The sequence below is a fragment of the Balaenoptera ricei genome, chromosome 1, assembly GCF_028023285.1.
Source record: "Balaenoptera ricei isolate mBalRic1 chromosome 1, mBalRic1.hap2, whole genome shotgun sequence".
NCBI lineage: Eukaryota > Metazoa > Chordata > Mammalia > Artiodactyla > Balaenopteridae > Balaenoptera > Balaenoptera ricei.
In genome coordinates, this window is record NC_082639.1 from 14608495 (window position 1) to 14632954 (window position 24460).

At 42.4% G+C, this 24460-nt stretch overlaps 1 protein-coding gene across 8 annotated transcripts in view; it reads right to left on the minus strand.

The window, feature by feature from the left end:
* Positions 1-24460, minus strand: part of UBR4 (ubiquitin protein ligase E3 component n-recognin 4) — a 126936-nt gene that overhangs the window by 77587 nt on the left and 24889 nt on the right. For all 8 annotated transcript variants that reach the window (XM_059915013.1, XM_059915004.1, XM_059915021.1 and 5 more), the window contains exons 18-44: positions 22416-22585; positions 20870-21152; positions 20096-20231; positions 19080-19159; positions 18451-18579; positions 17535-17717; positions 17275-17397; positions 16953-17182; positions 15527-15648; positions 14044-14141; positions 12649-12806; positions 11659-11868; positions 10700-10801; positions 10283-10383; positions 9835-10033; positions 9273-9461; positions 8781-8844; positions 7069-7260; positions 6457-6527; positions 6219-6366; positions 5564-5791; positions 4717-4887; positions 3082-3264; positions 2053-2211; positions 1556-1708; positions 867-1094; positions 410-567 (exon numbers count right to left, since the gene is read on the minus strand). In XM_059915013.1, coding sequence (XP_059770996.1) covers positions 410-567; positions 867-1094; positions 1556-1708; positions 2053-2211; positions 3082-3264; positions 4717-4887; positions 5564-5791; positions 6219-6366; positions 6457-6527; positions 7069-7260; positions 8781-8844; positions 9273-9461; positions 9835-10033; positions 10283-10383; positions 10700-10801; positions 11659-11868; positions 12649-12806; positions 14044-14141; positions 15527-15648; positions 16953-17182; positions 17275-17397; positions 17535-17717; positions 18451-18579; positions 19080-19159; positions 20096-20231; positions 20870-21152; positions 22416-22585 — 4268 coding nt within the window. The remainder of the gene's footprint in view (positions 1-409; positions 568-866; positions 1095-1555; positions 1709-2052; positions 2212-3081; positions 3265-4716; positions 4888-5563; positions 5792-6218; positions 6367-6456; positions 6528-7068; positions 7261-8780; positions 8845-9272; positions 9462-9834; positions 10034-10282; positions 10384-10699; positions 10802-11658; positions 11869-12648; positions 12807-14043; positions 14142-15526; positions 15649-16952; positions 17183-17274; positions 17398-17534; positions 17718-18450; positions 18580-19079; positions 19160-20095; positions 20232-20869; positions 21153-22415; positions 22586-24460) is intronic.

The following is a 24460-nucleotide window of genomic DNA, read 5'->3' on the forward strand; positions in this document are numbered from 1 at the left end:
TGATGGCAGCCTCCACCTCCCCAAGCTCCAAGCTCGCCCCATCTGCTGACACCATGTTCTATTTACTGATCAACCCCCCCAGGAGGGAAACTTAAAGGGCATCTTAGCAGCACGAGTGTCTAGGAGAAACTTACATTCTCTTCTCAAAACTCAGTAATCAAATTAAAATCACATTTGCTACCCTGACCCTAGCTTTTCCTTCTGAGTGACAGTGGCTCCCCAAACTACCTGTTACAGCTTCGGGGTCTCCATGGTGGGAGACAAACCATGCAGGCCGCCCAACCTACCAACACTGGACACCGCTTGATTTAAAGACACCAAGCAGGGAAGGGCGAGCCCTTGCGAGGGGCGGAGCTCTCCTGCTGAACATGGGCGTTGTGGAAATTCAGCTTTAAGTGCTCATCCCCACCTCTTGATGTTGATGGAGAAGAGCTGCAACACCTCCAGCGTCGTCCTACTGATGGTGGCTGCAAACGACCTGCCTTGGCAGTAGCTGAAGAACAGCATCTGCAACACGTGCGAGTAGTAGACAGACACACCGCCACCTGCCACCTGGCTGTTACTGTCCTGTCACAACAGACACACAACACCTGCATTAACTTCTCAGGCTGCCTGGGGCACCAGCTTCTGCTCTGGCTGGTCATTCATTTTACACCATGATTATGGGGTCTCATTCTTGAAGTATGAGATCCCCGCAGGAAACCTTAAAAATACCAAGAGAATAATGGAACTTCAAGTTTAGTCCTAAAGAACTAAAGTTTTTGCTATTAGATGAAAAGTTAGAAGAAAAAAGAGAAACGAACAACAGAAGCCTTGCTAGGCTAATTAAACCTGGCATAGACGGGAACAGTGCCATGTGCTCTAACCTTCAGGTCCTCGTGGTTTATTTCCAGCACATTAGTGACATAGAAGGGTCCCTGCTGGGCACTGCTGGCCTCTTCCATGAGCTGGGTATAGATGTACCCAGCCGAAGACATTATAACAATGATGTTCTTTCCCTCTTCGTTGAAGAGGAAGGTAACATCTCTTATCTTTGAGCTGGGCAGGAGAAAGTAGAAGGTTGGACTCAAGGCATCAACAGACAGGTCATAAATCTGCAGAATGGAAGGAAGAAAGATCAAATAAGGGAGATCCATTTCAGTCCCATGCCCAAACTATCCTGGTGAACCCACAGAGCTGCAATCAGTGAGGAATGAACACTCATTCTCCACTCAGCAAGCACCTATAAGTACTAGACAATGAGCACAAGATGATAAAGTATCTTTTCACTGCCTCTTAGGAATGAGCAGAGGAGAGATACACATCAACAAATTCTATACCAAGTACAGTAATTAACAGCTGTGAACTGGACACAGGGGGTGTTGAACCAGAATCAATTTTCTGCTACCTGCACACAGATAGCTCCTGCTCAACAACATAACAAAAGGCAACAAAATGTTAGGATTTTTCATTTTTAATTTCTAAGAGACGCAAGCACATATAATGGAGATCAGGCATTCTGGATTTAAAAGCAAAACCATTCTAGGACAAGATCATCAAAGAGCTGTAACTATACCTTGACAAAATCTGCAGTGACGATCGCTAGCTCAGTCTGTGAACCAGGTAACCACACGGCTTTGATGATGAAGTTTCCTGTTGCCAACTGAGGGTGCAAAACCAAATGATCCGACACAGAGCCTGAGCTACTGAAGGTCAGCACATGGCAGTCCTGGACATGGTTGAAGGAACAGAATGGTTAAAAAATGATTTGGAAAGTAGCGTAATTAATTTCAGAGTTCTAACGCTGCCTTTTCTTCCGTAATATTCCCTGCCTCCAGAGAGTACTCAGACTGTCTAGTAACATGTTCAAGTGTCAAGAACACACAAAGATTATTTCTAATACAAAAGAAATCTGGAAGATCTGGAAGAAATTCAGAGATTTCGTTTGTGTTCCCAATGGCTTTTAAGTTCTGATCTCAACAATGAATAAGAGAAAGTGGTGCTGAAAACAGGGGAGAGAAGGTGACTGGGATCCACAGCTTAACAGAACCAAACCTGGATCAGGACTGTTACCTTCAGCCCACAAACAGCAAGGTAGTCCTCCTTGCACGGATTCCCCGTGAGGCTCAGCACAGTAAAGGGGACTGGGGCAGAAGCCAGGCGGGTCAGAGTCAGCTTCCTTTTGCTGGAATCTGCTTGCTTCAGGAGAGCTGAGAGCTGCAGGACAGTGATCTGCAAAGGAATAATTACCAATTTATTCTTAACCCAGATCCTCTCAGAAAACACAGAGCAATAAAAAAACGTTCCTTCACTAGAGCTACTGATTTGGAGGCTTTTTTTGTGGGCAAGTCTCTTAGGGAACTCCAAGACCAGTATCAGTCATACATCCCCTGGTTAAAAGAATGGAATGCCTTTCATTTCCTCCTTCTAGAGATGACAAAAGAAACCAACTTCTCTTCGTATAATCAGTTCATAAAATATTTAAACAATTCCCATATACTACTGTCCCTTCTCATTTTCTCTGAGAATGTTTTTGAAAGGATTTTAGAGCTATTTTAATCTCTGGTTTGTTTTTCACTTAAGGTGTGATTAAAACAACTTTACTGATAATGAAGAAGTCAGAATATAGAAAAGTGTGAGTTAGGATACTCTCCTCCAACCTCTCCTGGTTCTATAAAACACGATAAACTTCCTTGTGCCCTTAGAGGGCTGGGAGGGCAGGAAAGAACTAAATAAGGATCACTGAGCCTTCCTATGAAGACTCTTCTCTCCCCACTTGTGTCCTCAGAGTGGCCAAACTGGGAAAGACTGGGAGCCACGGTGTCCTAGGAAACCACCAGTCGTTACCTTCGCCTAGGGGTTCCCACAATAGAGTGGGAATTAACTATTTAGACTCTCTGTTCTAGTCACACTGGTCCTAAGTCTAATAAAGTAACTCAGGGTTCACGCAGAAAAGTTTGTTGAGCTCTGCCCCTGAAGCTTTGCTGGAACTCAATAGACTTTTTCCCTGAGAGCCAATCTGAGTGTAGTCATCTATTTGTTTTGCTCAGCACCTAAGACAAACATGACCTCAAATGAAAGGGAAGGAATTAGAGGACCCACCTTGCCTTTCTCATGGCTGACAGCCAAATGCTGGCGGCGCCCATGAGGGGAGGAGAGCACACACATAGCCACCCTCCTGAGCACATGGGCGCTGATTAGCTGTCGAATAGTCTGGCCCTGGTCTCCACTGTAATTCATCCGAACATTCTCAAAGGCACCTTCCTGGGAACCCAATGTGGGAACCTGGCAAAGAGGGAAGCAGAGAGAGAAGGCAGTAATAAGGCAAAAAAGATCAAGTGGATTCATACACATGCTATTCATGTGACTGAGACACTGCACAATTTAGTTATTCAAAAGCAACGGGACTGGGCTTCCCTGGTGGCACAGTGGTTAAGAATCCGCCTGCCATGCAGGGGACACGGGTTTGAGCCCTGGTCCAGGAAGATCCCATATGCCTCGGAGCAACTAAGCCCATGTGCCACAACTACTGAGCCTGCACTCTAGAGCCCACGAGCCACAACTACTGAAGCCCGCATGCCACAACTACTGAAGCCCGTGCGCCTAGAGCCCGTGCTCCGCAACAAGAGAAGCCAAGAGAATGAGAAGCCCGCGCACCGCAACGAAGAGCAGTCCCTGCTCGCCGCAACTAGAGAAAGCCCGAGCACAGCAACGAAGACCCAACGCAGCCAAAAATTAATTAATTAATTAATTAATTAATTAAAGCAATGGATTCCAATCTCTAATCCACAGACAGGTAAATTCAGCAAAATTATTGTCAGTCCAATAAGAACAACGCAGTGAATGTTGCATAAAGCTAAATTAATACAAAGTATTCACTTTTAAAAAATGTTAAAACGCCTTTTTTTTTTTTTTTTGGCTGCGCCACATGGCTTGCAGGATCTTAGTTCCCTGCCCAGGGATTGAACCCAGGCCACAGCAGTGAAAGTGCCAAGTCCTAACCACTGGGCCACCAGGGAATTCCCAACTGTGACTGATTTTTAATAAAATACCAGAATATATATGTGTGTATTACCAAGTGATTATGCTTCCCTTAACAGCAGTCACCTTGTGAGATCTATTTGTGTACCTCACTCATTTTCACACTTCCCTTCCAGAAATGCCGACACTTTACTTTCTACTACTTTACACAGCTGCTAAAGACTCCAGGCAGACCACGCCAGGGGCCCTACAGTCAGTGCTAAGCAGCAGGTGTAAAGTGGATAATGTCTTACAACTTACAACCCAAGTCATAGGAAGAATTAAAGGAAGATTACCTAAAGGTAATCTTTGGCTATAAGCCAAAGAGGACAAGCATTATTTTTGTAAACAAGATGAACCTTAGAGGAGAAGATACAGTAAGGAGGTCTACTATTTTACATACAGAAGAAATTTCTAACTATTATAATTTCCCCCAAATGTCATTCCTCACATCCAGGGGTTCACATATTTATGTGAACTAAAAAGGAGACTTACTCACTGGGTTTGTCCGAATGACCTCTGGATTCCCTTCTCTCGAAGACACACCTCACATGCTGATTTTCACACTGGATGTCACGGTATCTTAAATTCTAAGTTCTGAATGGCCAGGGGTTGACTGTTCTAAGGATATTCCTCAGAGTACCTAGCACACTTTGGCATCTCAGTCAACGTGCTGGTTCCCACAGGCACCTAACTCCCCGAAGCTGACACACTCACCATCAGCTGGTCTGTCATCTCGACCACCTTGTCCACTGTGTGCAGCTCCCGGAGGGCCTGCTGAGCCCGGCTGCTGCTCCCCACAGCTGAAGCCTGCTGAAAGTTGGTCTGAATGGCATCCATGAGGAAATTGAGCATGTCTAACACGAGAGGAGCGAAGGAGAAATTGGCCTGAGAAAAATCCAAATACACAAGTGAAAAAAAAAAAAAAAAAAGACAGAAAAATAATGGGTCATGCTCATCATCACAATCTTGCTAGTAACTACCTACAGAATCCAGAACCCACTTTCCTCACTTCAGTTTGATATTCTAGCCCTCATCTCACTCTCTCCAATAACACTGGATTTGATTCCAGTCAATACGCTATTGTGCTACTAACCTAGAGCAATCTTCCTAAACCAGGGATCCCACGTCGATATCCTACTGCTTGAATGCACCCACCATGTATAATTAGTTAAGTTCTCCCCAATGCATCTAGAGTGCCTCTAGTTATGCACCGTCCTTAGGAAAACTGAGAAAATAATCACTCAAATCATTTTCTGTATTCTGTGCTTCAGATGAGGAAGCTTGACCAAGAAAGTGTGCTCTAGAGTGTTACACAACTAAAATTTACCCTCCCACAAACTTCCCGAACACTCCTCAGTCATAAATTCTTCCTTATGAAGCAGCGACTGACAACACACACTATTCATATTCCACTGTGGAAATCAGTAAATTTAGAGGGAGGAGAAAACAACCCGAGGCCCACCAGTGGAGCCGCAAGGAGAGCCTGGCACACCGACCGCTCGTGGACCAGCTGGCCAGGCTCCGCGCTCTGGACCCCATGCTGGGCGCCAGCGGAGCCCACCTGGTTCTGCAGCTCCTCCCGGCAGCCCTCCACTGTGCGGCACAGGCTGCTCTTCTTGGGCTTCTCTTCATCGGCAACCTTTCCGTCGCTGATGGTGACTTTGGCCTTGTCCGCTGGGGAGGTGCTGGTGTGGCGCACGAGACTCTCTGAAACTCTGGGTTCACTCTGAAATGCTGACTCCTTCATGGTGGAGCTCATGCCGCTGCTGGGAGTTCGCTTCACTAGAGCCTAGGGACAGAAAACACCAGAGGCCCCAAGTCTTGCCACAAGCATAGATGAAATACTGCCTAAGATGTTGAAGGAAAATCTGACCCAAAGGAGACACTGGCTAACCATTTAAAGAATATCCACAAGCCTGAATTCTGATCTTCATTGTATTCACCTAATATCTGGTACTTTACCCACTCATAGCAATAGGTCTTGAAATTGTGGAGGGGGTCTTTAAAAAACTGCAAGATCTCTAAGGACATTGCAAGTTCTAATATTCTAAGTGAAGTGCGTAGGCCATGACTATATAGCTAATCAATGACAACCAGAACTTAGTCCTAGACCCAGGCCACCATGAAGGTGACATGGGAATTTCCCAGTTTGGCTTAAGCATTTGTGTCACCAACAAGTCACCCTTTATAGCCGAGAGAATGTTCCAATCTCTCACCAGACAGCTGCCATCTTCCTTGGCTCCACAGTCACAGAAGAAGGATCCATACTTGGCATAGGAAATCTCATGATCCTTGTGGCACACCTTGGCACATACTGTGCACACACCCACCCCATCAACCATTTTGCAGGTGTGACAGTGGTACCTACGAAGAATGAGAACCAGCCAGTGAGCCCAGAAGTCCCAACAATCAAGGCCCAGCAAACCCTCACCTAAAACGAAAAACTACTCTTACCAATGCTGGTTCATGAATTCTTTCTGAGTGATGGTAAAAGTGCACAATTTATTGCAAAGAGAATCTTCATCCTTCAAAGATAATAAATAGTTTTAATCAGAAATATATCCTTCTACACAGGGACCCATAAAAACACACCCTACGGAGAGTAAACCACTGACTCATAAATGACCAGTAGAAACCTACTCCAATTGGAGATAGCTTGCAGGCTATAAATATGCTGCAATTTCAGGTGAGACCTTAAGGTTTTGTGGCTAAGAAAAAAATAAATCTTACGTTTTCTCTACAAGGGAGCTCACACCATCCCCATGAAGAACTCATCTTTGAAACTCCATTTTGGATGCAAAAACCAAGAAACTGTAGGACAAGTGCCTCTAGATGGAGGAAGGCATGTGCTTATTAAACGGTCCTTCCCCTAGGATATTAGAGCCCTACAGCTTGCTCTGCAGGCCTGGAAAATCAGTCTGGCACTAGTCAAGTAAGCTGTGAGAAAGCAACAAGGACTGGGAAGAGTTCTGAAGCTCACAGGGGCTAGAAGGGAAGGCCAAAGGATTGTTAGTGTGAGCTCTGCAAGTGCCGATCAGCCATGACCGTGGTGGTTACTTTACTTACTGAATCCTCAGCCTGGGAGTCTTCCTCTTCCACTGCCAGCTCCTCCACCCAGTCTGAGTCCACTTCAATGGCCCGCTCTTCCCCATCCACTGAGAGGTGACTTGGGCCTTGACCGTTACTCTGGCTCAGGGCATTGGTGACATCAGCCAAGTAAGACATAATATGGCAGGTGCACTCCAGGACTATCACATGCTGTAAGAGAAGACCACCACACCATGGAAACCTCAGTTCTCCATATTCGATTATTATGTAAACTGTGTTTTCTCAAGCTTTTCCCAATAAAGCTCAATATCAAAGGAATAGTATAAAAGCAGAGAAGAAAAACATGTTTTAATTATCTATTTCCTCAGCTCTTAGCACTATGACTACATGTAGTTGGTCAATAAACTGTACTGAATCAGTGTGTTTCATTCTTTCTTAAGCACAAAGACAACTCTTTAAAAAATTTTATAAAATGAAGTACAATGGAAATCAAGAAAAAAAAGTTGAAATGGAGACAAAAATCATTCAAGAAAAAACTAGATTGATACAAAGAACAGACTGGTGGTGCCAGAGGCAGGGGGTAGGAGGATGGGCGAAACAGGTGATCGGGGTCAAAAGGTACCAACTTCCAGTTATAAAATAAATAAGTCATGGGGATGTAATGTCAAACATAGTGACTAGAGTTAATAAATACTATTGTATGCATTTCTGAAAGTTATGAAGAGAGTAGGTCTTAAAAGTCCTCATTGCAAGAAAAAACAAATTTTGTTAACTACGTATGGTGATGGATATTAACTAGACTTACTGTGATCATTCTGCAATAAAAACAAATATCAAATCATTATGTTGTACATCTGAAACTAATATAATATTCTATGTCAATTATACCTCAAGAAAATAGGCTATATTAAAAGTATGAATAAGCTCTCATTGGTTTTTTTCCTGCTGTTACCATTTTTTTTAACCATTAGTGAAAGATATTTAAATTACTGGGTTTTTAATTAATGCAGGAGGGGAGGAATAGCTTCAGAGATCAAGGGAAAATTTTTCCAGCAAATCACTGCAGATAGTTCGTGCTTGCCTAAAAAAACCCCAAAAGTCTGGCATCAAAGCCTCAGATTTCTAAGTTCCTTCACTCTGCACTCTAACAGTTCAGTGTGGAAAGGATAAAGATCAGCAAGAAAGCAGGGAGAAACAATGGTGCTGTGGTGGGTCAGAGGCCAGTTATCTGCTCTTAGCCACCATGTCAGGTTCATGGGTTGGGTGGGGGGAGAAAATGCCTGAATGCAAGATTTCTACCAGTTTCCACCCTTTTTCTCAGCACAGTGACCTGAACCTTCAGGTAAAGTAAACAATTCTAGCATCTGGACTGGAGCGGAGGAGGTAGATCATAACTCCGTATAACACTCAGAGCACACAGTTCCAATGCAGGAGCAGGGGACAATTTTCCAGAGCATGCCAATACCTAAAAATAGCAGTAATTCACTGTTTCAGGAAGGACTCTGTTGGATGTCTGTTTACCAGAATATTTCCTTCCTATCACTTCTTGCCACCGAGAAGAGGCCTAAGGGCATGCAGTTAGCAATTACACACTTCTAGGCCTTTGAGATTATAGGCCGTATCCTCTGTAGGCTAGCCAGGGCCAGAAACCAACAGGAAGGAGACTTCCACCTGGCCACAAAGGTAAGAATCACCACTCCCTGACTGCTGTCACTCCTCACTTGTCTTACCTTTCCATGCATTACATTGGCATTCAGTTTTTCAACCACATTCTTCTGTGACAGGTATTTCTTGCTGTCCCAAAGAAAAAAAAAGGGGGGGGGGGAGAAAACACACAAAATCATCTAAGGAATCAAAGAAAGGAAGCATCTTCACATATCTCGCATCAATTTGTGGACACTGTGAACCAAAGGCATTCTTAGAAAATTATGTGGCTAATCAGAAGTTGGGGGCTCTGTTCCTATCAGTGGCAGGTGGTACACTTTCCCCAAGACTTCTCCCAGGAATAATGAACAGAAAATCCTACTAATAAAATAATGAAGATTAAATCTAAACTGAACAGTTACTGGCTACTCCCTCAATCCCCAATAAAAAGGTAGAGATTCAAATTTCTTTTATACTCACTCTGAGCTACAGAAAATAGCCTGTAATTAATTATCCCCCTTTTCTCTAAGAGCAATGTTGTAACATACAGATGCGTTCCTCCAATTTCACCCTCTTACCATCTACTCAGCCAGTCCACAGCAGCATTATGAAGCTGAAGATGGCCAGCACCTTGACCTGCACTGGCCAGGGTAGCCATCACAACCATGAGTTCAGGGAAACCAGTCCCATCACCGTTGGCCAGCATCTCTGTTGCCATGGGGATCAGGGTGCCCAACAGCACAGCACACACACCTTCCCCGACTTGGCTGACAGAGAAGAAATAGCAAGTTGGTAAGTAATCAACAAGAATCTGATTGTACACTTCTAAATGTATAAGAGTAATTAAGGAGTTTAAATTTAAACATTAAATGCATGACTATACACACTAAGCCCAGTTGTGGACTTGGGCTACTAGAGCACAAAACATTCATCCCCGTTACAACTGACATGCCAAGTCACTGCAAAAGTTTTTCCATGGGAAAAATCAAGGAGAGCCACTAGATTCCTTGAGTCTATTGAGAGGGAGCTATGGAATCACTGAAAATGCTCACGACTGATTCCTGAAAGAAAGACAGCTGCAGTGATCTCACCTTATTTCTGGGGCCGTTAGAACATGTGAAATAAATGCAGGTGCCCTACCTGTTTTCCCGAACAATGTACGTGGTCAACAACTGTAGCAGCTGCCTGTTCTCCTGGATCACATCCAGCTGATCGGAATCTTTGGGGGGCGATGCAGTCATGCGGGTGAGCCAGGCCTGGAGACGCACAGGCTCCACGCAAGCCAGCTGTGCCAGGGAACCACAGAGATGCAGAAGGCTCGGGTTAGGGCTCTTCTCAGCTGGAGACAGACCGAGAGGCGAAGGTCAGTGAAGGAGGGCAGGGGGAAAGGAAGGAAGGCGCAGGCTGTGAGCCAGGAAAGGGGGAAAGGCTCCAAGGAAGTTTTCGACTTCCTTCCAAACTATCTCTGAGGGATTCTCTCCACATGTTAGCATTTTCATGCCATACTTATACTTGGGCAGAAGATAGGCACAGTCATTAGCTGGACATCAAAGTTCCTTTAAGAAGATTACTAAAAGCTGTCACTCACTCAGCTGGAAGAGTTTGGTGAAGAATTTCAAAACTCGGTTACAGAATTTAGCAGAGAGGTTCTCATTGGCTGTTGCCATCATGATCTGCACAAGTTCTCCACTGAAAGGCAGGAGGGTAAAAATGGAAGAATCACATTAAGCCTCACATAAAACGCATCCGTTTCTATTTCTTCACAATCTCATCCTCTCTAGGGGAACTGGTCATTTGTGAGTCAACAATGCCAGGTGTTCATGAAATCAACCCCTCCACCAATAACCTCAAGGAGTCAGCAGTTAACCAAAGTCCTCCCAGAGGTACAAACACCTAAGCAGGCTTTTTAATTCCCTGAGAAAGAACACCGAAGTCAACATAGACAGGTCCCTACTTCCAGGAGATATTCAAAAATGTTCACCGAGGAGAACAAAACATAGCTCACCTGTCAGAGAAAAATTCCTCCATAGCTTTACGAGCCTGGCTGCTTTCCAGTTGCTTTTCCAAATATTGGAGACACTCCTCTAAGATGGATTCATCCAGTCCACTGAAAATCCAAAAGAAAAATTAACTACCAGAAACAAGGGCTGTTTCAACGTCCTCCTAATCCTGACCTTTAAAAATCCAAAGTCTGTTTACGGCTACACCTTTTGAGGGCAATATTCAATTTTGTTTTGTCAAAGCTTACCATAAACCCTGGCATACAGTAGGTGCTCAATAAATTTTTGAGGAATTAAACTGAAATAAAATTTAAAAATTCCTAAAATCTGAGATAACTGATGTAGTCGATGGCTAAGAGTTCCAAGAATCACTGCTGTTATTTCAAACTGTTAGAAAGAGGAAGGAAGGGAGGGAAAGACTGAAGCGGGGAGGGGGGACGAAAGAGAAGTGGGGAGGGAGAGAAAAAGAAAAGGCAGCCCCTGATGAAAACCTGGATTCCTCAACAACAAAAAGGCAGGAAATCCCAATACCTGGAACCCTTTATCTGTACAGTTCTCAGTGGGATAAAACTGTAACTTATTCAACTGTTCTGTAAGACTCTCCTACATCAACATGGCCTACACTATCAAGGTCAAACAATGCTATGAGACCACCTAATTCCACAGAACACCTATCTCAGAAGCATGGTTACAAAAATACTAGAAATTTTATCATGCTCCTTTGTACACTTCATCACATCTAGTACAGCATGTTTATTCCTAAGAATTAATCACAAAAGAAGATTCCAAGTAACCTTTCATGTGTGTCCACAAGAACACAAAACGCACACAAGTACAGAACTTTCTGTTAAAAAGCACAATCATAATCTATTAATTAACAACATAAAGAAGCTAGTGTTGGTACATTTTATTGATGGTACCAGGAGGTCACAGGAACCGGAGGCTTCTCCCCAGTCAGGCTCACCTATTGGGATCTGCATGATTAGCCAGAATGTTGTAACAGCCAGTGATTAGTTTCTCATAAACGCGAGCCAAGAACTCATCAGACTCTGCAGGGCCCAGGATGCGCTCCAGAGAGTTGCTACTGATCTCAGCAACACTCTCAGTGCTCGACTCCAGAAGAAGGGGAAGCAGGGTCCGAATTACCTGTGGCGGGTTCATCTCATCGGACCAACTTCAGCAAAGAAAACAGAAGCAAATTAGTGAATATACTCCTCTCAAAAGCTGCGAGGGGAGGAGAGGGCAATCTACTCATTTACTGAGAAGGGCTTTTTTCCTTTGATAGTTGTTTTTTACATAGGTATAATCATGCAACTTCATGGTCTCCTTTCTCATTATTATATCAGAAGCTAAAATCATTTCCATGTGAAAAGTCCACTTATTAAGATGTTAAATTAATACTGTAAGATGTATTTTATAATATTTAGAAAAGAAAATTAACTGAAACCTAAGCTAGTAACCCTCCCAGACAACTTTTCTAGAAGAATTCCCAGGAATCTGGATCACTTTTAAGCTAATGAGATATAGGACTTTACCCGTGACCTATGTACAGGAAAACAAAATAGTCCCTCCACTGGCCTGCCCGCCCTTAGTCTCCACGATGGCAGCATCTAACTTCCACAACGAATCTGGAGAAGCATGACTTCAAATACATCATTGTCACCTTGAAACTTAAACCCAGAGTACCTCCAAATCACAATATGGTTTAAAACCAGCATGCCTTTTCTGAAACATACTACACAGAAGGAGGGGGGGAGGTACTCGGCTGCCCTTCACATCTAAGCCAAAAATCATTCTAGGTAAACATTCATACTCTAAGGCAACAGGCTCTCTCTGCTGTAGAAGCAGGCAAAAAAAGTATTATTACGCAGTTATTAAAACTCTCATTGTCTTCCCTTAGCCATGACAGAATACAGGAGTAGAGAGCACTTAGGGCTACGTAAAAGGTACTCACACTATAAGATCTCCGGTCAACCTGACCAGTGAGAGGAGGGTGTGCTTCAGGGAAGCAGCCAGGGGCAGACTCTGGCCACAAAGAGTCCCCAGGTGAGCGGCCTGCACAGCACTGATGTAACTCTCAGAAGGGATGGTGTCATTGGCAAAGGCATTGCGCTGAAAGGAGGCAAAGCAGACATCAACAGATAGACCATCTATCTCCCAGGACCAAATTCTTACGTGAGCAAAAAGAAACCATGACGACATAACCGAAGACCCCACTGAGATTTACAGACAATGACTCTATTCAGTATACACTCTTATTCATCCTGGGAAGGAAAGTGGGGTGGAGTAAAGGAAACAGTTAACAAATTTTAGTTAGCACAAAGTCGAGTTAAAATTTAAAAGTTAAAGTTAAGCTAAAATTTAGTTAGTACATAGTTAAGATACCCAATACCACTTTTCAAATAATTAGAATATATTATATTTAACATTAAAACTATGTTTGTTTGCCTCTAGTAACTGAGAAAGATCTGGATTTTACAATGCATCTGGGTCCGCATTACAAATATCTTAATTATCCTTGCACTATAGCTCTGGGGGATGTAAACAGAGGTCACGATTACAAAGCAGGGATAACTAGATTATAACACTTGGCTTTTCCAAAGAACTGTAATAACGCAATAATCTGTTAATAGAGGTAATCTGAGCAGAGCACACAGAAAGATCAAGGAAACTAACAGAGGACTCAACAGCCTTCCAAAAGCCTAGAGAACTTAAAAGCTACCCCATAAAATTATGTATGACAAAAGGAGCAGGTTCTTGACATATAACCTAAAAAGGAAAGGAAACGGTTAACATTTACTGAGAATTCACGTGACAGATAATGTGCTAGGCACTTTACATTTAATATCCTTAATCTTTACATCCCAGTATTTAGCAGATGAAGAAACTGAGGCTCCTAGTAGTTGACCCTTAAGTACCACAGGGGTTAGGGGTGCTGACTGTCCTTGCAGTCAAAAATCCATGTACAACTTTATAGTCAGCCCCCCGTATGTGCAGTTCCACATCCACAGATTCAACCAACCACAGATCATTTAGTACTGCAGTCCAGATTTAGTGAAAAAAATCGTGTGTAAGTGGACCCATGCTGTTCAAACCTGTATTGTTCAAGGGTCCACTGTAATAAAGCAGTTATTCTATAACCCAGTAACAGACTTCTTATTCTTAGCAAAATGATCATATGAGTACCATTTGAGTAATTCAAGGCCTTGATTATTGATTCAGCCATAGCAAGTACTACTGCAGCATATTAAGATCTCTTGGTAGCTAGTTTAAGCCTAAAGAATAAGAAGAGAACACAGAAACAGAACAGTGCTCCTAATTTCTATTCCTGGGACAGACAGACACTCACCCAGGATCCAATGTTTGGAAACTCATTGGTGTTGATGTTGTTCCAGGATTCACACACAGCCTGCACTGAAGATGGTAAATTCTGAACCAGTGTTGGACCTGGAGGAGACAGAAAGGACAAGGAATCATCGTGAGAGAGAAAGAGAGAAAGAACGACACGCAGCATTTTAAAAGCCAAGCCCAAATGCAGAGAGAAACACACCACAGCCCAGGCTGTCAAAACAATTGCTAAGATAGCTTAGATGGATATTTCAGTAGCAGCACTATGTCTAAGAACTTGCTAATTGCTTAACAGCTAACAATCTCAATTGTAAGGTTTTCACTTCCCATCGTATTCACTTTCTAATCTTGCAAGTAAAGAAGACAACTGAATAAAAGATGCAAAGTGAGAGCAAGTCACTACAAGTCACTATTAAACATCTAGACCTTCTATGACTAGGTATCACTTTGATCTCTTTTCTCCTTAACACAAATCTTGAGGGCAGGGATCATTAATGCACATTAAGAACAGTATTCAAAGAAGAGATGGAATTAAATTTCTAAAAGTGAGAATATCTGAACATTAAAAGGGTCCTTGAAGCTTGAAATTCAGGAATACACAAATGCCTATAAATTTTAAAGGGTAACTATTGCACTTAACTCCAATCCTGCTCAAGTCCTTTTATATTTTATTTTTTTTAATTTTATTTATTTATTTTATTTTATTTTTTTGGCTGTGTTGGGTCTTCGTTGCGCTGCACACGGGCTTTCTCTAGTTGAGGCGAGCGGGGGCTACTCTTCATTGCGGTGCGTGGGCTTCTCATTGCAGTGGCTTCTCTCATTGTGGAGCACGGGCTCTAGGCGCGCGGGCTTCAGTAGTTGCGGCACGCGGGCTCAGTAGTTGTGGCTCACGGGCTCTAGAGCACAGGCTCAGTAGTTGTGGTACACGAGCTTAGTTGCTCCGCGGCATGTGGGATCTTCCCGGACCAGGGATGGAACCCATGTCCTTTGCATTGGCAGGCGGATTCTCAACCACGGCACCACCAGGGAAGCCCCTGCTCAAGTCCTTTTGATTCCCCATCCTAAATTTCGATTAGATCATTCGTAACACAAGGAAGAAGTTCTCCCAAGCACTAAGTAGTAGCTTGCTAGTCTTCCTAATCTCTATAAATGAAAAGAACAAAGGTCTTTGCCAACAGCGAAATAGCCTAATGCCTTGGAACCAACTTATCTTGGTTTGGATCCCAGCTCTGCCACTTGCAAGATGTAGGATTTGGGCAAATAACTTCTCTAAACCTCAATTTCCTAATGAGTAATGGGGGATAATAACAAAACTTACCTAATAAGGTTATTGTGAAGATCAAAACAGATAAACTTATGTCAATGCTTGACACTCAGAAAGAGTCCAATAAATGAAAAATGCAGTAGACAGGTAGAAAGGGAGAGAAACAGCACTACTAGTCATACTGGTGTTAACAGTCTTATTCAAAAGCACATTCACTTACCCAGAGTGTTCGCCTTGCACCTACTAGAGCCAATAGCCAAAACAGCAGCAAAGCCGTGCAATTTCTCCTGGGAAGGTTTTTCAGTGGATCCCTCCTCATTAAAGTTCTGCAGCAAATAGGCTCTGGAGAAAAAAATAGGGGGTTATGTCAAAGCTGAAGGAATCTAGTGCCATTTTGGTTAGGAAAAACTAACCCTAGACAAATCGAAAAACCTTTATCTCAGTTGGGTCTCCTAAGAATTACAATGGGTAATTGTTTCCCAAAGAATATGCCATCCTCTGAAATGCTTACAAAACTCAATTCCAGGACATATCTACCACACTCTTCCTGGCCTCAGAAGACTGGCAATGTATATATTAAAGGCTCTGAGAAGTATTATTATTTTTTCTTTTTTTAAAAAAAGCACTTCCCAAACTTATTTGCCCAGGAACATGTATTAACAGCTCAGTTTAGAAAGTTTTAGCCTGATGGGCCAGATTAGAGCCTAGACACACTCAAAGGGCAGTGACTCGGTCAGCTTTGCTACCACTGTACCCCCAACACCTAGAAAAGTACTTGACACGTAGCAAACACTCACACTTGTCATTCAAGTTTATTGCTCATATTCGTTCAAAAATCTTGCCTCAAGCAACAGTCCTCTGTCTACTGCAAAGCATTCACACTAAGACATTAGTTAAGTTTTACAACGATCTAAGTCCCTTTCACCATCAACGCCCCATGAAACAGGAACTGAACAGTGAAATCCTACAGGGACCAGATAAAGTAAATGAGCTTAAAGGGGCCCAGTGAGAATGGCTAACGAGAAGCAGCCAGTCCTTAGCTGCAGTCTGTTACTGTCATGTGGGAAGACAGGCCCAGTTTTGCCAGAAATCTTGACTTGTGAATAAATTCCCAATTTTTATAAATGAATTCTAAAATATTTAAACATCATGCAGAATAAACAAAGCAAGTCTACAGGGTGTGTAATATGCAATCTTTATTATAGAAAGGGCTGGGTTTCAAAATACTCTCTAGGGGATTTCCCTGGTGTCGCCGTAAAGACTCTGTGCTCCCAATGCAGGGGGCCCGGGTTCAATCCTGGTCAGGGAACTAGACCCCACATGCATGCTGCAACTAAGAGTTCGCACGCCACAACTAAGGAGCCCTCCTGCCACAACTAAGACCTGGCGCAACCAAATAAATAAATAAATATTTTTTTAAAATACTCTCTAACTCATTAAGAAAATTTTTTCTGTACCTACATACCATGAAATTTAAAAAGCTTCATCTTAGTAAATAACAGAAATGATAGTGTTTGGAAAAATTACATTATCTTTCTTTGCACTCTACAAGAAAAATGCTAGAAAATATTTAAAGATGAAAGTAAACCACCCAAGCATCTACATTCCCCCATCTCCGACATCTCTAGGCAGGCAGCCCGTCACACCTAGTGAATGACGCATAGGTGTCAATGAGTTGCAGTGTGGCTGGAAGCAGGTTTTTGGTGATCTCAGATGACTTATGAGGATCGGTCTCGGCAGCCATCTTAGAAAAATGTTCATCCAGAGAGACCTGGACCTTCGAGATAGCAGCATCGAGGGTGTAGATGGACTGCAGACTGGGAACTTCATGGAGCTGCAAGATGGTGGTACAGTCGATGCTACAGAAGGACGAGATCTTTAAAAATACACAAGATATTAATTAGTTGTAGCAAAAAAAAACTGTGGCATAAGCCAAGTTCCATCATTATGGACCCCAAACTTCCATACCTGTCGAGCAAAGTATTCCTCTACAATTTCAACGTCATATTTCACTGAGCTGCACTTGCTGGATGCCAGTTCTAGGAGAGAACCAGCATGTTCAGCCTTCATTCCCTGTTTGATAAGGTGGTCCTATTTACAGCAAGAAAAAAGTGTTCAGGAGATCAATACAGACAGTGTCTAAGGCTTTCATCAGCCTTAAATTTAAAAGTTCCTAGAATTAGAGTATGTTGGCTTTGAATACTCCATAGCAGCAAGCCCTGTGGTACCTTTATCCAGTTGACATAGGAGCTGATCCGGAGGCGGGAAGACCACCGCAGAGTGTGTAGGATGTCACATTCACTCATCTCTGGCGAGTTCATGGCCAGCTGGTTCATGTAAGTCTTTGATGGTGGCAAAATCCCTAGAATCCTCCACAGTATCAAGAAGTAATATTGAAGGGCACAGGCCTCCTGGAAGAAGCAAAAAGAGCAATCACAGAGGTAGAAGCTTTTGGTATTGCCTCAACAGCTCCCTAACAGTAAGAATTGTTCCAAATACAATTTTCAAAGCAGAACTGGGTGGAGTCCCAATCTTCAACTGAGATTTGGCTCTCAAGTCTGCTCACCAGGTCTTTCTAGAGAATACACCCAAAGCAGGAAACGGTAAAACGCACATTTTATATCTATATAAAACTTGTTCCATATTCTGCACATTTCACATGCCAAGAAAGCAATTCTGAGACAACTTTGGCTCCCCAGTAATTCACCAAGTAACTGAAAGAGAGCAAGACATTCTCCTCAGCACGCCCGCAATCAGCTGGCCCTTTCTGTGGCCTTAATTGCTGTTATGAGCTCTACAGGCACGAGACACATTCACAGGACCACAGGAAAAGCTCAAGTGTGAGGCTTTCAATATCATACAACAACCAGCATTCACAGGAGATACAGAACTTAGGTGACGCTTACTCTCAAAGTCACATTCTTCTAAATGTTAACAAAAAAATGCAAAAATGATAAAAAAATTATCTCTAAGGTGAACATAACCACCCAAACTAGATAGAAATAATGAAGTATCTAGTCAGTTTTGCAAACAGATATCCAATAAACTGACTAGATGCCAGAAGGAAATTTCTGGTAGACTGCTACCCAATCATCAAACATATCCCAAACTCTTCTTAATTAGCCCAGGTTTCCACGGTCTTACCAGGGCTGTTACATTCTTGTTTTCCTTTCTCCTGACTGTATCAAGCTGGGATCCAGCTGCCAGTAGGGATGTCAGTGCAATGTAGAGCTCATCATACTTGACAAGCTTGGAGTAAAGAACATCACATGCCTAATATCAAGAAAGAAAGGCAATCGTTTTTTCTTATTTTTTGAAATATCTTTTTCCTACTACCCACACACTACCACTTAAACTCAGGATTGAGAAAATAGCTCACTCCAAATATAGTTATTAATTTCTCATTGCAGCATGATTCCCACTTAGGGACCAACTCAGTTTATGGATTATTGTGAGCACACAAGTGCAGGCTTTAGAATGAGGCAACTATTTTGTCCATTAAAATAGCTGCATGTGAAAATGCTAACAGATATAGTCTTCAGGAATAACGTGTCAGAGGTGTCAACCGCCAGGAAGGACATCCCATACCGCCAAACTGGAGCCCAGTGAATAAATCTCAAAACAACACTTTCCTTTTAGAATAAGCTCAAATCCTAATATAGACCAAATTCCCTCATTACAAAAAGTTAAGTCATTCCCTTTCCCCTGATAGACTGATTTTGGTGGAGACCATCTAACCAACATGTAAAATGGGATTTTTAAATTCCTGGTACCACAGAATCAAGTCGGTTCAAATCATCCTCTGAGGCTTCTGGGGACAGGACACAGTAGAATCTGGGTTGTGGGATGGCATCTGAAAAACAATGTGCTTACTGAAAGAATGGTTTCATTCTCAAGCCTAACAAATATGAAACATAAAAACAAAGAAAACACTTTGGACAAGGGTTTCCCAACCTTGGCACTACGCATTGACATTTTGGGCCAGATCATTCTCTGCTGTGGGAAACTGTCCTATGTTTAGCACTATCCTGGCTTCTATCCATTGATTGCCAGTAGCACCCTCCCAGTTGTGACAACCAAATATGTCTCCAGACATGGCCCCAGGGCCCCTTTGGGGATGGGGAGCACAATCATCCCCAGTTGAAAACTTCTGCTCTGGGAGTTAACTTCTGCTCTATAATCATCAAGTTAATCAACAAAATTGTATCATTAGACTGACCGCCTTAAACTTAAATGCTGTTTCCCCAATATCAAAGGGACTAACTACTAAGAGATCCCAATGATAATAAATTCATACTAGAGCTTGATGAACATTTCCACCAAATACACTTTACATCTAACAATCCTCAGATGAAAGCAAACACATGCTAAAATGAACACAAGAGGCACCTTCTGAAAAGTATGGACCACTGCTACATGAGAAACACTGGAAAGAATGTCACAGCTCCCACTGTCTGAAGACCCTGACCCAAAGAAATTAGCCTGTGGGTTAGAACCATGTCCCTAAGGGAAAACTAATTCAATCACCCAGTGTGGCAGGAATACATATACTGCACTCTATGGCCAGAGGATTCCTAATTCTCGTGCCTCAATGTTTTTTGCTTTTAAATAGATGCAGGATATGCGAGAGTCTGTTTCCGCAAGAGTTTTGAATCTGTAGGTATCTGCCACCCACAGGAAGGAGACTAAACCGATGACCAAAGATCCTCAAGGATGCCCCAAGCTCCAAATTCAACCCCTCCAATGAAAATCAGCAAGTCAGTTTTTTATTGACAATCTTCTTTCTGACCTGATGAAAAATGCTTAGACCAGTTTTCTTCTACTTCTTTGAACCCATGATAGAGAGGGGTGGTCGCCCGGCGGCCGTTGCTGTCTTGGGATCCATTCACCCACCCAAAAGGAGGACTAAGCAGGTTATGCTGCACCTTTTAAAACACAAATACTCAAATTAAGAGAGATACACAGTCATCATTCTGCTTCTCACTCCAGGCTTGATATAAGATTGGTACAGCAAAGTTTGGGAAACTTATAAACCAAAACGAAATTTTAGATTTTTCTGTGACTTCTTTTGGGAAACATATTTTTGCTGGAGTATAAAGGGAATAGTGTTCAATGAAACATTTGAAGAAACGCTGAATTCTTAAATGGCCCTTCCATCCTCATTTTGGATCCCTGCAACAAAGGAATTTACTAACCCATAAAATTTACTGCTCGACCATCATTCAACCACTAGTAAATACTAACTGAGGCCTGACACGCACGGCACTGTGCTCGACACAGGTAAAGTGGGGTAGTTCAAAGAAGGACACCTGTGAACAGAGCCTATGAGCCAATTTTAACAAATGCATCAAATCAAATAATCTACATCTGTCGCTTCTGGCTAAACATAAACTGTGGGTGCAAAGACACAAGTCCCAGGGGTCACCTAAGGCTACTCAAACACACCGCAATGAACACCTAAACCCTAAAGTGAGCAGGTCATTTTGGTTTGGAGCATGGTAACTTGAGAATAACTACGCTCTCAGTAACAGCTGTAAAGCAAAAAGAATGTGTTCATCTGTACCTGCTCAAACAGATACACAGGGGCTTTGGAGTACTGATGAAGCAGATAATCAAAGATCAAAAGCAGGCGAGCCAGGATGAGAGGCACAGAGCGCGTTTGGGCATCCATGTTGGCACTCAACTCCTGGATGATCTGCACAAAAAGGGTCAATATGTCCCGCCGGCCTTTCTCAGAGAAGTTGTGGAAAATGAGGAGGAGCAGCTGCAGGTGTTCTACATTCAAATCTTCCGTCTCACTGGGCACCACCCCTTGCAGGGCATTCTGCTTCATTGTTGACAAAAACCTACCACAGAGGAAAGGAGAACATGTCTGGTGAGGAAAAGTCAGAACATCCCCCAAGAGTGACAATGTCCAATGCCAGAAGAGTCCAACTTCTTAAATTAAGATAACGAATTAAGGAAGACAAGAAGCTACATGCAATGAGAAGATAAAAACTAAATCTTGGCTACAAAAAAGCCAGATTTGGCCACAAACACATTTTCAAGACCCTTCGGCAACATTAACTGCGGCCACAGTGGCAGTAACCCCCACGCTGCTGTTCCTGACAATTCTGAAAAGAATTACAAGTTCTCCAAAAGGCGGCTATTTTTTTAAATTAATAAATCCGGGCAGATAGAAGCAATTCAGTTACTTTTTCCCTATGATTTGATTCTATAGTTTAATTCTCGTTTTGAGAATTTATATTACAGGTTAAAAATCACTGCATGATAACAGTCAAAATTAACTCAATGCACTTAAAAAGCAATAAAAAAATTATACTATTCAGAGAATCTGTGAGAAAAGCTTTTATGCAAAAAAGGAATGAATGTAGCCAACTATTTCCACTGCCTTTGGCTATTAGGAAAGAGATTTGTATTTTAATAAGGGTTTCGCTCCCCACCTCCCCCCGGCCCCCACCTTCCGGCCTTTTTGCAAGATTCCACCAGGAAAAATATAGTGCATATCTGGCATTCAAGGGGGTTTATAGTTTCTCAAATCCAGCATTAGAGCTATTTGATCATAGAATGGTGAAGAGGAAAACAAAGCCGTTTAGGAAAACAAACTGCTTTGAAGACTCCCAACCATGTAAACAAAAATGGCAAATATAGGTCCATCTAAAGAGGATTTAGATGATTAATGTGAGCTTCCCCCAAGTAAAAAAATTCTTTAAAAGTTGTCCAAAAAAGACTGCAAGTCACTCTAAGTGGTTTCATGTTGAAAGCAAAATAACCAAAGACAGAGTTGGCTTCCCTGTTGTTCCCGCTTTCAAAAAAAAACCAGGTCAGGATAAAATTGGTTACGTTCAGGATTCAGGTTCTATCTCATAATTGCAACCAAATCCCCCATGTGCTACAGGATGATTCTATTTCCAGACTGTAGTTTACATACTTCTGTTTTTTAAACAGCACAACTCCTCTCAAATCCCATCGGAAACACACCCCTCCACCCTTGCCACTTTAAACTTATCATCAGAGTACCATCCCAGAGCCACAGATGAACTACAGATAAGTCAAACAAATTTTAAAAAGCAGCCTTCTCCGTGGGGCTTCTATTTAAGTTACCTTACCTGTCCCAAACTTTAAGGCATTCAGGGACGTCAGGGTCACCTTGAGCACCGGCTTTATGTTGCCAGATGAGCAGGAGGCGTGAAAGCACAGACAGGCTTTGAGGATGAATGTACAAGGGCCAAGGGCCCTCAGAAAAAGGAGCCACTCCCAGCTGCTGCAACAGTGTATTCTAACATGAAAGACATACAAGAGACCATTAGGGAAAAAGGCAGGGGATGAAGTCAACAGATTACTAATGCTCTCTAATGTTACTTTTTAACACTGAAAGGAATACTTTAAAGAAAGGAAGACAAAGAAATTCAAATTCAGAAGCAGTTTGCAAAAGGTCATTCAACACATGAGAAAAATATAAAGGAAAAATTACTAATCTAACCCCATTAACAACTATAGTTAATTAGTGTCAGAAATGGGGTCCCCAAAAAGTAGATGTGCATGGAGACAGCAGAATCATAAGTTTCCAATGGATACTGTGCCTTCGAAAGAAAACTTTTTCAACAACTGTAATAGCTAACATTTTTCTTTCATAATCAGTTACATGCCACAAACAACAATCCAAAGGGGGATTTCCAACAACTTATAAATCCAACAGCTTCTATTAACAGTATTAGCAGAGAAATTTTGCCTCTAAGATGTCAAGGCATCTAGAATTAATCAGGGTTGTCTTTGCCTCCAGTTGTGGCATGTCTCTCAAATGAGCTTTACTTCCAGCTCAGTTACCTAAGCTGCAACTTATCTCCCCAAATACACACACAAGCTGAGCAGGATGCCAATGGAAAACCAGATAAAAGCCTGCTTTCTCACTTGGCTTCAGAAAACTCAAATCATGGTTACCTCAGGATACAGGATAAATTTTGAAGTCTGCCAAATTAAATTATATTCTTATGAAACATCCTAGAGAGGGACTTCCCTGGTGGCACAGTGGTTAAGAATCCACCTGCCAATGCAGGGGACACGGGTTTGAGCCCTGGTCCAGGAAGATCCCACATACCGCGGAGCAACTAAGCCCGTGTGCCACAACTACTGAGCCTGCGCTCTAGAGCCCGCGAGCCACAACTACTGAAGCCCACGTGACTAGAATCCATGCTCCGCAACAAGAGAAGGCACCGCAATGAGAAGCCCACACACCACAACGAAGAGTAGCCCCCGCTCACCGCAACCAGAGAAAGCCTGCACGCAAGGAAGACCCAATGCAGCCAAAAATTTAAAAATAAATAAATTTATTAAAAAAAAAAAATCCTAGAGGACCCTATTCCTCGAAAACATTCAAAAAGTCACAGATATCATGAGTAGTTCCCAGGTACTGGGGGGTTACCATAGGCTAACTGTTGTACAGAGACCGTCACACTAAATGCTCAGAGCTACAACGTCAGGTGGGGTGTGCTCCACTTCACTGATATGGGAAACAGAGCTCAGAGTGGCTTAAGAACATGACCAAAGCCACAAGATTACCAAGTGCCGAAGCAAGGTTTATCTCTAAAACCTACATTCTTCATCACTATGCTCAACACAGCCATAATGACTAACTTCTCAATTCCTGACTCAAGAAAACAACTCAAAAAAAAAGAAAACATGCCTGAGCTATATCAGAAGTGTTAACTGGAGCATTACTGTAATAAAAAAATCAAATCAAGGGACATGCGGTCATAATGGTGGCAACTGTAAAGACCAAGGTAAACATAAAAACATACTCTATATATATTACATTACATATATAATAGTAAAATTTGAAAAAGCAGAAACCAAGTGATATATCAATGTTCTGATAATAACTGTAAAACTATGCCACTATACAGACAGGGACTAGAAGGAAACATGGAAAAATTAAAATCATAAATTCCGTGGAAGGATTATGATGAATGTATATTCCTTATAAAGTTATTTACACTTTTAAGGGAGTTTTTGTTTCATGTCTGTTATTTGTGTCTTTAGGTCAGTTTATTTAGGCCTCAGAACCTTAAGAAACGAGCTAACATTCCTCAGGAACCTAGTTTTTCCCTACCACTCAAAGTCTTATTAGCTCTAAGGAAGAACTGACTTCTGAAGT